This window comes from Rhincodon typus, chromosome 16, assembly GCF_021869965.1.
Source record: "Rhincodon typus isolate 14 chromosome 16, sRhiTyp1.1, whole genome shotgun sequence".
Classification (NCBI taxonomy): Eukaryota; Metazoa; Chordata; class Chondrichthyes; order Orectolobiformes; family Rhincodontidae; genus Rhincodon; species Rhincodon typus.
In genome coordinates this window covers 18,322,767-18,336,248 of record NC_063347.1, presented here as the reverse complement: position 1 = coordinate 18,336,248, position 13,482 = coordinate 18,322,767, and the positions used below count along the sequence as shown (strand labels likewise).

Genomic DNA, 13,482 nt, shown 5'->3' with positions numbered 1-13,482 from the left:
GCTCCTATGATGCTGCTTGGCCTGCTGTGTTCATCCAGCTCTGCACCCAACCCAACCAGTTGGTTTGGCTGGATTTGATAGGGAACCCTCAAAAGCTGCAGCAACAGCTGATGAGTCCAACCTCCCTCTCATCCCCGCCTCCTTGACCTGACACAACTCGTCCATTTTTTTTCTCCCACCTGTCTGCCCCTCCCACCTCACTGACCAATCCCCACACTCACCTATCCCCATCCCACCTGCCTTCCCCAGCCCCACCTCTCTTCTCTCTATTTATTTCTGAGCTCCCTTTCCCTTCCCCATTTCTGAAGAAGGGTCCCAACCCAAAACGTCAACTTTCCTGCTCCTCTGATGCTGCCTGGCCTGCTGTGCTTCTCCAGCTCCATACTGTATTATCTCTGAATCTAGCATCTGCAGTTCTTGCTGTCTCTCCGTTTGGTCATGTTTCTTTGCCGTGTCCTTTATGTAATCATCTCGATTAAGCAGTTTTTGAGAAGTACATCAATAAGAGGCACCAAACTACAACATTTTGAACATCAAAGGTTTTGAATTTTGCAGGTAAACCTTCATAAGCTGTCGCAGTGAGAGATTCTATGTGTATGCAGCCATTTTTGCCTCACAAATACCTCTGTCAATCCTTCCACTGTTGCTTAAATGACTCTAGACTTTGTGTCTGACATCTGACTAGAAATTTACTCCAACCAAATGATGGAAAAGTGGAAGACATTGTTTTCGGTCCTCAAGACAACATCTTTTTTTAAGCCACTGATAACATCCCTCTCCCAAGCACTGTCTGAGGCTGAACCAGGCAGGTAACAACCTTGGTGTCATATTTGATCCAGATATGATCATCACAGATTTGTGCCATATCAAAGATTGTCTGACTTCAACCACGCCTTAGCTCATTTTCTGAAACCCTTGATTATATCTTGGTTACCTTTAGACTTGACTGTTCAAAAACACTCCTGGTCTGATCAAACACTTACAAATCTTCATAAGCTTGAGGTCATCCATAATATTGTTGGCTAAATTTAAATTCCTGTCAACTCTTCATCCTTGTGCTTGCTGACCTGTATTATTTCTCAATCAAGCAATGCCTCAGTTTTATCATTCTCATACTTGTTTTAAAATCTGTCCATACCTGGAATTTCCCCACTACCATCTTGGCTATGTAAGGTCCTCTAATTCTGGGTTTCTGAGAAATCTGATTTTTTTAGTTGCTCCATTGTCGGTAGCCATGCTTTCAGTAACTAAATAGCTAAGCTCTAAAATTCTTCCCCAAAACATTTCCATCTGTCTTCCTTCAATGCTCTCCTTAAAACCTACCTTTCTAATCAGGTTTCTTTTTGTCATCTAAACAAATATCTCTTATGGCTTTTCAGATTTTATCTGATAATGCACCTGTGATTAGCTTGGAATATTTTTTCAGGTTAATGATGATATATGAATACAAGTTGTTGAACTATGGTGAAGGCAAATTTTCGTTTTATAGCACATAAGGAAACTGGTTTAATATAACATCTTTAGAATATGCTGACTGGAAGCAGCACTTGTTAATTTAACTACTGTTTGGCACCCGTGTTAATTGAAAATCTGAGTTATGAAACTACTCTTTAATGGGCAGTACATATCACTGTAATACATACAAGAGTGTAATGGCAATACACCTGCATTTTACGATGAATTGTTTTGCACAATATTTCAGTCATGATTCTGAATTTGCTGTCAGTCTCGTAGGTTTGCTCTTGCCGGGTGCATAGTGACCAGCTGATAACTACATTGACATGCTGGGGGAGGCATTGGTTTCTTACAGGCGTACCTCATTGTAAGCGTCCCTCACAAGCAGTTCGATAAAGTTATTGTTGATAAGCAAGATTCAGAAGTGGGGTGAAGATGGCATCAGAATATCTTTTGGGAGAGAGAAGCGATGTCTCTTGGAAGTAAAATTGACTCTAAAATGACATTCTTTGTAATGGAAGATTAAAACACTACCAATCCCTACATGACAGACTTGATAAATCGGGCGAATCCACAGAACTCTGAAGAATTAATTATGCAACTGTGATCTTGAGGTGCCTTTCACAGGGAATTGTTCTGTCGTTGAGGTTGAGGCACTCACCATTGTCAGGACCTTACAGATTTCACGAGTCTTGTGTCATATTTAAAGCCAAGCTGCACACACACAGAGTGTGGTTCATTTGTGAAATGAAATGCCAGAGGAAATGGTAGGTACAGGTATAGTTACAACATTAAAAAGATATTTGGACAAGAACAGCAAGATTTAGAGGGATATGGGTCAAATACAGATATCAGATTGGTCTTCCTAGTAGTCAAACCAAGGAAAGCGACAGGCCCAGACGGTGACCCAGGGCAAGCACTCTGATTCTCTGTGGACCAACTGGCAGAGGTATTCACCAAATCTTCAACCTCTCCCTCCTACATGCCGAAGCCCCCAACTGCTTCAAGAAGACCACCATCATCCCTGTACCTAAGAAAGCATATGCAATGTGTCTTAACGACTACTGCCCAGAGGCTGGTCATGGCCCACATCAACTCCAGTCTCCCAGCTTGCTTTGATCCCCTACAATTTGCCTACTGACGTAACAGGTCCACAATGAATGCCATATCCCTAGCCCTGCACTTATCCCTGGAACATCGAGACAACAAGGACACCTATTATCAGACTCCTGCTCATTGACTACAGCTCCACCTTCAACACCATTATCCCCTTCAGACAGATCTCAAAATTCCATGACCTTGGTCTCAGCTCCGCCCTCTGCAACTGGATCCTTGGCTTTCTGACCCACAGACCACGATCAGTGAAGATAGTTAACTGTACCTCCTCCATAATGAGACTCGACACTGGAGCCACCCAAGGATGCATCCTCAGCCCCCCACTGTACTCCCTATGCACTCATGACTGTGTTGCCAAATTCTGAACGAGCGTCATCTACAGGTTTGCTGATGACACCACCGTAGTAGTACAAATATCTAACAATGACGAGTCAAAATACAAAAGGGAGATAGAGTGCTTGGTGACATGGTGCAATGAGAACAATCTCTCTCTCAACATCGGCAAAACTAAAGAACTGATCATTGACTTCAGAAAGAAAGAAGGAGAACACGCCCCCATCTACATCAACGGAACTGAGGTTGAGAGGGTGGAGACTGTCAAGTTCCTTGGAGTGATGATAACCGACAACCTGTCCTGGACTTCTCATGTAGATGCAACAGTCAAGAAGGCACAACAACGCTTCTTCTTTCGCAGGTGATTCAAGAAATTTAGCATGTCCGCAAGGACCCTCACCAACTTCTACAAATGCACAATTGAAAGCATACTGTCTGGGTGTATAACGGCCTGTTATGGCAACTGCTCTCCCCAGGACCGTAAAAAAAAACTACAGAAGGTGGTGTGCACAGACCAAACCATCACAGAAGCCAACTTTCCATCCATGGACTCCACTTACATGGCTTGCTGCTGCAGGAAGGCTGCCAACATCATCAAAGACCCGTCACACCTTGGTAATGATCTCCTACAATGTCTCCTGTCAGGCAGAAGATACTGAAGCCTGAACAGATGCACAAGCAGGTTCAGGAGCAGCTTCTTCCCAGCTGTTATTAGACTGATGAATGGACCCTCTCGCCTCAAATAAAAATGATCTTGCTAATGTTGATCTCGCCTAGTGCACGTCCTGTGCAATGCAACCTGTATGCCTCTGTCTAAGTTTTTTTAGATGTGTACATCCTTGCTTACTATCATCTGCCTGTATTGCTAGCAAACAAAGCTTTTCACTGCACTTCGGTACACATGACCATCAATCAATCAAAGGCAAATGGGACTAGTTTAGTTTGGGAAACTTGAGTTGGCATGGACTAGTTGGACTCAAGGGTCTGTTTCCCTATGACTCCAACTGATGGGCAGACAGCTTATGAAATGAAACAGGATAATTTTATCATGAGGAAGTGTGTTTCTTCTCTTATTGAGTCAATAAATGTTTAACAGTATGGAAACAGATCCTTTGGTCCAAATCGCCCATGCCAACTGGATATCCTAAACTGATCCAGTCCCCTTCACCACCACTTGGCCGGTATCCCTCTTAAACTTTTCATATTCATGTACCCAATAAATATAATTGTACCCTCTTACACTAATTCTTCTGGCAGCTCATTCCATACATGCACCACTACCTGCATAAAAAGGTTGCCCCTCAGGTCCCTTTTAAATCTTTCCCAGCTCGCCTTAAATCTATGCCTTCGACCGGAAAACTCGCCTATCCTAGGAAAAAGACCTTGGCCATTCAGACTATCCATGCCTGTCATGGATATAAACTTCTATAAGGTCATCCCATAGCCTCTGACGCTCCAGGGAAAAAAAGAGGCATTCAGCCTCTCTCTATAGGTCTCAAACCCTCCAATCCCTTCAACATCCTTGTAAATTTTTTCTGAATCCTTTCAAGTTCAACAATTTGTTTGCTGTAGCTGGGAGACCCGGAATTGAACACACTATTCTCAAAGTGGCCTCACCAACGTCCTGTTCAGCTGCAACATGACATCCCAACTCTTATACTCAATGCATTGACCAATGAAGGCAAGCATGCCAAACCTCTCCTTCACCACCCTGTCTACCTGCGACTCCACTTTCAAGGAGTTATGCAGCTGCACCCCAGGTCCCTTTATTTGGCAACACTCCACAAGGCCCTACCATTATGGGCGACATCGTGGCTCAGTGATTAGCACTGCTGCCTCACAGCGCCAGGGACCCGGGTTCAATTCCACCCTTGGGCAATTGTCTGTGTGGAGTTTGCACTTTCTCCCTGTATCTGCATGTGTTTCCTTCAGGTGCTCCAGTTTCCTCCCATAGTCCAAAAATATGCAGCTTAGGTGGCTTGGCCATGCTAAATTGCCCCTAGTGTCCAGGATGTGCAGGCTAGGTGGATTACCCATGGAAAATGCAGGGTTACAGGTATAGGATGTGGGGGTGGATGTGGGTGGGATGCTGTTGGGAGGGTCGATGTGGACTCCATGGGTCAAATAGCCTGTTTCCACACTGTACGGAGTCTATGATTCTGTGCTTCTGTGATTAACTGTATATATCCTGCCCTGATTTGCCGTACCAAAATGCAACACTTCACATCTATCTAAATTGTTTATCCAGTAGTTCTCTGAAATAACCTTCTTCTCTGTCAACTACACCACCAATTTTAGTGTCATGTGCAAACTTACCAACTATACCTCTTATTCACATCCAAATCCTTTATATAAATGACAAAAAGCAGTGGACTCAGCACACAGCTGGTCGCAGGCCACCAATCTGAAAAGCAACCCTCCACCACCACTCCCTGTCTCCTACTTTCAACCAATTTTCTATCCCGTTGGCTATCTCTCCCTGGATTCCATGTGATCTAATCTTGCTAACTAGTCTACCATGTGGAACCTTGTCGAATGCCTTGCTGAAGTCTATATAGAAAATATCTACCACTTTGCCTTCATCAATCTTCTTCGACACTTTTTCAAAAAATGTAACCAAGTTAGCGAGACACGATTTCCCATGCACAAAGCCATTGTTGACTCTCCCTAATCAGTCATTGCCTTTCCAAATGCATGTAGATCCTGTCCCTCAGAATCCCCTCCAACAACTTAGGCTCACTGGTCTGTAGTTCCCTGGCTTTTCCTTGTGACCTTTCTTAAATAATGGCACCACATTAGCCAACTTCCAGTCTTCTGATACCTCACCTGTGGCTATTGATGATACAACTATCTCAGCAAAGGGCCCAGTAATCTCCTCTCTAGCTTCCAACAAAGTTCTGGAATACATCTGATCAGGTCCTAGGGACTTATCCAACTTTATGCATTTTAAGACGTCCAGCACCACCTCTTCTGTAATATGGAGAGTCTTCAAGTTATCACAATTTATTTCCCCAAGTTGTCTAGCTTCTGTATCCTTATCCATGGTAAATACTGACGCGAAAAACTTGTTGATATCTCACCTATCTCCTGCAGTTCCACACACAGGCAGCCTTGTGGATCTTTAAGGGGCCGTATTCTGTCCTTAGTTACTCTTTTACTGTTAATGTATTTGTAGAATCTCATTGGATTCTCCTTAAACGTATTTTACAAAAATATCTTATGTACCCTTTTTGCCCTCTTGTTTTTTCTGTTGAGCATACTCTTAATGCCCTTATACTGCTCTATGGACTCATTTGAGCCCAGTTGTCTATACATGACATATGCCTCATCCTTTTTCTTGACTAGAGCCTCTATTTCTCTAGTCATCTAGCATTCGCTATACCCACCAGATTTGCCCTTCATACTAACAGGAACATACTATCTGAGCTCTGGTTATCTCGTTTTCTAAGGCCTCCCGCTTTCCAATCATCCCTTTACTTGCGAACAGCCTCTCCCAATCATCTTCTGGAAGTTCTTGCCTAATACCCTCAAAATTGGCTTTACTCCATTTTAGGGCTTTATCTTTTAGATCTCTCTGATCTTTAAGATAGCCCTGAAAATCAATATCCTGTATGTTGTGCTGGAATATTGAATAATTTCGTTTGGTTCAGCCAGAAAATTTCAGGGGTAAGGTGAAAACTTGTTTAATTGCCAACTTGCACCTCCCATAGGATCACAATCCACTAAATGTCTATATTAAAAAAGACAAAGGGATATTACCTGTGGGTTTTTGTGCAATGTAACCAACCCAAAGAAAGGATTGATTATTGACTCTATGTCTGTGAATTCGTTGTGTGTTACTAATGACTGATAACATTTTGTTCAGACGGAGAGGGATTACTGGCAGGACGGATGGGCTCAGGACAGGTGGATTACGAGGAAGTCCTTTGTGATATCTAGCCTTGCAAATACATTTGAGCTATGGCACAGAACAGGTTAGTGTGCTTGTAAATAGCATACCATTCATTTGATGTGTCGGTAAGCAGGATGCAGCTGACTACTCAGTCTCTCTGTCAGGATACAATGCCAACAATTCACTGGTATCACAGGTTGACATTGACAAGGCAACATTGGTGTTCAACAATATGCTTTAAGCACTACGTTGAACACTGCATTTTAAATCACATAGGCATGCAGCTGTGTTGATGGAAACCAGAAGGTATTTTAGGTGTGGAAGAAACTGAAGATTTATGTCTATATAGCACCTAATGTTACGTATGACAAGTTAATACGATTTTGTTTTACCTGATCAAATCTTTATATGAAGCAAATTTAAGCAAGAGAATATTAGATCAGGACCAGTTAATTTTGGTTAGTTTTTGATGTTTCAGAGAGGACCTTTGACTGAACTGCCAAGATGAACAATCTTCGGTAATCTTATAGGATCTTTGAATGTCAGCTTGGCTCAAATGTAATGTTGTTATCTCTGTCAGATGTTTGTGAGTTAGCCCAGAACATCAGCACATGATTTCAGCTGAGGATTCAGTGCAGTGCTGTTTGTATTTTGACCTGGCAGGAAATGTTTTGGTGCCAGACCACTTCAGTGTGTAGAGAATGTTGATTGGAATACCTTACATATTCGCAGGTATACATTATTTTTTAATAGAATGAATCACTTCATTTCAATAATTTCATAATGCCAGTGCTACCTGAAGTCTTTGAACAGCATTTAGTTAATTCTGTAGAACTATAATCATTATATTTTTGTGATGCCTCCTTATTGTGAAGTAGTTTCTCCTTGAGTCAAAGTTATACTTATGATGAAATGCCCTCTTGACTAAAGATCGCCAACGAATTGAAGCTTTAATGAAAGCATTGTATATTTCAAAGCTCGAAGCATCACGTTATAATTTTGGTCTACTGTGTATAAGAGGACTAAGAGTATTAGATTACATATGAACAAGGAACAAGGGTAGGCCACTTCCCCCTTTGAACCTGTTCTGCCATTCAATAAGATCATAGCTGATCTGATTTTAACTTCATGCTATGTTCCTGCATATATCTGACATTCTCTTATTCCTTCGTAATCAAGAATCTATCAACCTCTCCCTAAAAAATATTTAAAGATTCTGCACACACTCATTGCTTTTTGAGGAAGGGAATTCCAGAGATTCTCAACCCTCTGACATGAAAAAAAAAAGTTTCCTTGTCTCTGTTTTGTTATGAATGTTTTAAATGTGCAACCCTTTTTTTTGTAACCCATCTTCCCAGTTCTGTCAGCATTCAACTGATCAGGTCCCCTCAGGATCTTATGTGTTTCAATTAAGTCATTTGTGACTCTTCTGAACTCCAGAGGTTACAGGCCTAGCCAGTCTAATCTTTCCTCACAAGACAATCTGCTCATTCCAGGTGTTAGTCTAATAAACCCTTTCTGAACAGCTTCCAACACATTAACATCCTACCATACAGCGATCAGTACTGTACACAGTACTCCAAATGTGATTTCACCAATGCCCTCTTTAACCAAAGCATAATCTCCGGAGCATTGCATTCAATTTCCCTCTCAATAAACCACAACATTCTATTGGTTTTCCTCATTACTTGTTGTATCTGCATACTAACCTTGTCTGATTCATGCTTTAGGGCAACAGATTTCTCTGCATCCTGTCACTGTGTACAATTCCTTTTTATTCATTCTGCCAAAATGGACAATTTCACACTCCCATATTGTACCCCATTCGCCAGGTCTTTGCCCATTCACTTAACCTATCTATATCCCTTTGTAGGCTCCTTATGTCCTCTTCACAACTCACTTTCCTACCTATCTTTATTGCATCAGCAGACTTAGCTACATATCTTTGATCCCTTAAGCAAATCATTTACATAAATTTTAAAAAGTTGAAAGCCCCATATTGACACCTGTGGCACACCTCTCATGACATCCTGCCAGCCTGGAAAAGACTGACTTATTCCTATTCTCTGCTTCTCTATTAGCAAGCCAATACTGATGGTATTGGTAGACCTTGGGTTTCTGTTATTTTTTAAACAATGTATATTGCTGCACTATGTCTGTTGGCATAGTCTGTCAGTTTAAGTTAAATTGTCATCTATCTTGTGGTTAGTGGTCCAAGGATAATTAAGGAGGGTATTGAGATGGATTTGGATTAGATCATTGTTCATTAGTCCCCAGGTTAAGATGCAGTAATTTGAAATGTCTCCCCAGCAATAGATTTGGTGTCATGTTTGAGCAACTCTTTATGTAGATCTTGTTTCAATTCTTTTTTTTGAAGTTCAACTTAATTTCCTTTAGCTGAGATGAAGCCAAGTTGAGCAGCATGCAACTTCTGTTTCGGAGTGTATATATTGTAAGCACTTCAGGTTCAAAATGGCATTTGCACCATTGATACAGACTTCTAGTGCTGACTGCTTCAGACTCTTCTTGGGGTAGGTTTTAAGCATCATTGAAGGTTGCAGGTGAGGCAGATTATGGTGTCAGTTAAACTCCTAATGATAATTCAACTCTTTTGGCATCATTTTTGATTCCAGCATTTCAGTTAACACTGTCTCTAAACTTTGCACAGTGAAACATGTTTGGGAGCATGGAGAGCTATCACCAACTCACATACCCAGTCCCAAATTTGGTTCAAGTAGGCAGTTCACTGCCACCATCTTGAGGATAATTAGCGATAGGCAAAAAATGTTGGCCTTACCATCTTTATCCCATGAAAGAATTTTAAAAAATCACATGCTGTGAAGGCCTTGGTACTCACTTGTTCTCAATCATTGGTGCTGTAGTTGGCTTGCATCATATGCAGAGGCAGTGCTGAGAAGAAGGAGGACCATATTCATCCCACGGTTTTCAGTGAACAATTTGACTGTTTACTCTAAGGCAGAAATAGTGTTCTCATTGAAATCTGTTACCTTCTTCGAGGTAGACCTGCAGCTTTGTGAGGACAACCTTGGCCTTAAATCTTTTTGTCTTGAGCTCCTTTTGGTCTGGAGCAAATGACGTTTTGTTTGGTGGGTAGTGCGTACATGATGGGCCAAAGAACCTCTTTCCGTGCTGTAAAAACTCTGTGACTCTGTCTTTAAGACATCTCCAACATCTCTCAACTCAGCTCCCACTGTTGTATGGAAAGGTCACCAAAACTTCTATGCAGTCAGCTGCATTTTCCACATCCTTGTCATAGTGAGGGTGTAGCCTCTGCGACTAGGTATATGGAAAGCAGGGCCTCAGAACTGTTTTCTAGCTGAGCTGTCTATGATCATCTTATCTGACTGCAGTACCAGTGAATGCACATCTAATTCCCCCATTCAATTACAAAAGCAGAAGTTGCTGGAAAAGCTCAGCAAGTCTGGCGGCATCTGTGAAGAAAAAGCAGAGTTAACGTTTTGGGTTCAGTGACCCTTCCTCAAAACTTTCTTCACGGATGTTGCCAGATCTGCTGAACTTTTTCAGCAAATTCTGTTCTTGTTCCTGATTTACAGTAACCGAATTCTCTCGGTTTCCCACATTCACTTAATGTTCAACAACACACTTTGCTTCATTTATTAGGCTACTCTGAAATCCACTAAGCCTCATTGAACACTGACATCCACTAAGCCTCATTGAACACTGATATCCACATCCATGAAGGAAGTAGTCTGAGCTTGTATGGCAGCAAGCTGAGTTTACAAAACTTCATCTGGAGCTACAGTTGCAATGTTCAGATGGCTTCTGCTTGTGTTGCAATGAAAGCTGAGATACCTATCAGACATTGCTTCGTGGTTGGGTCTATAATTGTGTTTGCGTGATTGCCCACCATATCTGCACTGGGAAGGACAAGCTGCAGGCTCTGTGTGACACTATGTTCAAGGTTGTTGTTGGACTACTTCATATCCTTGACGCTGACTACAGGCTTTTCAGCAGGCTGCAATGCACCAAGAATTTTACGTATGTATATTCACCAGTTGTTTTTGCATGTTGTCCCATCATATTCCTCAATTGAGTCCTCTGCAACTGAACCCTTGTGTCCTTTTGCCCTCTGGCAAACTGCATTTGCACTACCTTTCTCCCTCTCTTGGCTACAGCCCATTTATGCTCAAATGTTTCACCATGTACAGATCCCTCCTCTATTCAAGTTTCGATAGTGTCATGCAAATGTCTGATCTGGTTTCTGCAAGTGTGAGAAAGTGACAGGGTTTCTTCAGCACAAGTCTTTTCCTCCTCTTCTTGCTCCTGCAATATTGCCTCACCAAGTTGCAATTCTTGATTATCTGATTGGAGAAAGGTAAAACAGTGTGATTATGGTGAGTGTGGTCCGGCAGTGGGGTTAATGTATGAGTTGCAAGCTTACACCATCTGCAGCTTGTAAATCAGGAACGATTGAGGGATGTGAGCAATGTCAGATGCTGAAAGGGAGGATTAGATTGGAGCTCTCAACTCTTCTGCTAACAATGGTGTCAACTGTTACCACATCAGTAAGCTTTCTATCTTTCAGCAGAGTGAGAGTGTACGGTTGTGTCAGTGCTGCCAATTAAGTGCTGTTGCCTGCAATTGTGTGCTAATTTGTCCTACAAGAGAGAAAAGTATGTAAGGGTCGTATGCTGTGCTTGTCATGCCTGCTAGCTAATAGTGTGTAGAATCTGAGAGATGTGTATATGAAGATGCAGCAGTGATTTGTATGAGAGGGTGAGGTGAAGCTAAGAATTAAAGTAGAAACTGCCGGAATAACTCAGCCCAACAGGCAGCATCTGCAGAAAGACAAGTTAATGCTTCAGGTCAGGTAGTGGTTAAAAGGGAAAAAGGATGATTGAGGTGAGGGGCTAGGGGTGTGGGGAGATGGTACAAAAGTTAAATGGTGCAGAGTCTAAAATAAATAGAAAATGCTGTAAATATGCAAATGTCTGATGAATGATCATCAACCTGGAATGATAGCACTCCTTTTCCTCTCTACAGATGCTGCCTAACCTGCTGAGTATATCGCATAATAATTAATAAAAAGGGGTTTCGTTAAAAAGAGATGGTGATGGATCAAGGAAAGGAAGAAAATATGTTTCCAGTATATAAAAGTGGGAGAGCAGACGGAGCTGACGTCTTTAGAAGAAGTGAGGGCAGAGATATGATTAGCAATCATTGAACTTGATATTGAGAACAGAAACCTGTAAAGATGAGATCATATTATTTGCATTCTTGCCTTTCACCCTGTCACAGATTTTTCTGTTTGTTCTTTCATCCTGAAACTTTTCCAAGTCTGGTTTTAAATGTGTTATATCCCTGAGCAGTTCCAGTTCTTAAAAAAAGGGACACTGACCTGAAACATTGACATCTGTGAAGACGGAAATAGCATTGCCTGACTTGCTATGTCCAGCATTTTAGTTTTTTTTTATTTCAAATTTCCAGCATTTGCAGTGTTTTGTTCTTACGAAGCTATGAAAATTAAATGTGAGTCATGATTGGTGGAAATTGGTGGATTAATGATGAGAATATAATGAATTGAGCAGTGTGTAAGGCTCATGGTACAGATTGGGTGAGATACTTGAGACTACACTGCTTGCATCAATTTCCATACTGAGTTTTTCCCCTTGACTTCATGGTGCATGTTGGAGAAACTCCTCCTCCATGTGGATAAAGGACCTGTTTTCTATCCCCCTCCTGCTCAAGGCTTCCAGCGCTGTTCCAGAGAACTTTGGAATCAGCTTCAAGCATTGTTCAATTCTTGTATCTTTTCCAGGTCAAACTTGCTTTACTTCACTCTGATCAAAATTTCAAGAGGTGGGAGTTGAGGTTAACATTAACTAGTGCAGGTTAGCTGAACTTGGATGAGCCTCCCATAATATTGCAAACCCTGTTTTGGCATATGTTAATCCTGCATTGTATCCTAACATCCATTTTCATGCTTCATCAAAATTTCAGGCTGAAACGGCTCTGTTCCATTATTTCATCTTGGATCAATATGATCTGATCACATTGTCCCTGTTCGGTAAATTTTAATGTTGTTTGAGCATAATTCTGATGTTAGCATGATTTCTATTTTTGTGGCAACAGTGGAACATGGTATTATGGGGTTTCTTTTAGTGATATGTCCATTGTAGAAGGTATCCCTACTAAAACAAGAAATTAACATTACTGCATTTAATTTACAAAGACAATGGATGAATCAAATCAAGTTCAATTGTAAAGCAGTTAAGGGAGTCTAATAGTAGTGTTGAACCCAAATGAACTTAGCATTGACAAAATGCCTTCTGTACTTGACAAAGCCATTGGATCAAAGGAGGGCCGATTTTGATGTGATTACGCAGGAACTTTAAAAGTTGATGGTGGGGTGGGTAGCTAATTTCAGATAAAAGGATGGCTGGAAAATGGAAGGCCTTCAAAAATGATATAACGAGAGTTCAGAGACACAATGTTCCTTTGTTCCTGTTAGTGTGAAGGGCAAGTCTCGTAGGTGTAGGGAATGCTGTATGACTGGAGAAGTTGAGACACTGGTCAAGAAAAAGGAGGAGGCATAAGTCAGGGATAACAAGGTGCAGAGCTGGATGAACACAGCAGGCCAAGCCGCATCAGAGGAGCAGGAAGGCTGACGTTTCGGGCCTAGACCCTTCTGAAGAAGGGTCTAG

The 13,482-nt window shown here is 41.6% G+C and overlaps 2 protein-coding genes across 2 annotated transcripts in view; both read right to left on the bottom strand.

Annotated features, from left to right (window-relative positions):
• Positions 1–9,733, bottom strand: part of omd (osteomodulin) — a 25,208-nt gene extending 15,475 nt beyond the window's left edge. Inside the window, exon 1 of the mRNA XM_048606197.1 lies at positions 9,654–9,733. Coding sequence (XP_048462154.1) covers positions 9,654–9,667 — 14 coding nt within the window. The 5' untranslated portion in view covers positions 9,668–9,733. The remainder of the gene's footprint in view (positions 1–9,653) is intronic.
• Positions 9,734–11,032: 1,299 nt separating this feature from the next.
• The window catches only part of aspn (asporin (LRR class 1)), a 98,899-nt gene continuing 96,449 nt past the window's right edge, over positions 11,033–13,482 (bottom strand). Inside the window, exon 9 of the transcript XR_007263848.1 lies at positions 11,033–11,139. The gene's annotated coding sequence lies outside the window, so the exon portion shown is untranslated. The remainder of the gene's footprint in view (positions 11,140–13,482) is intronic.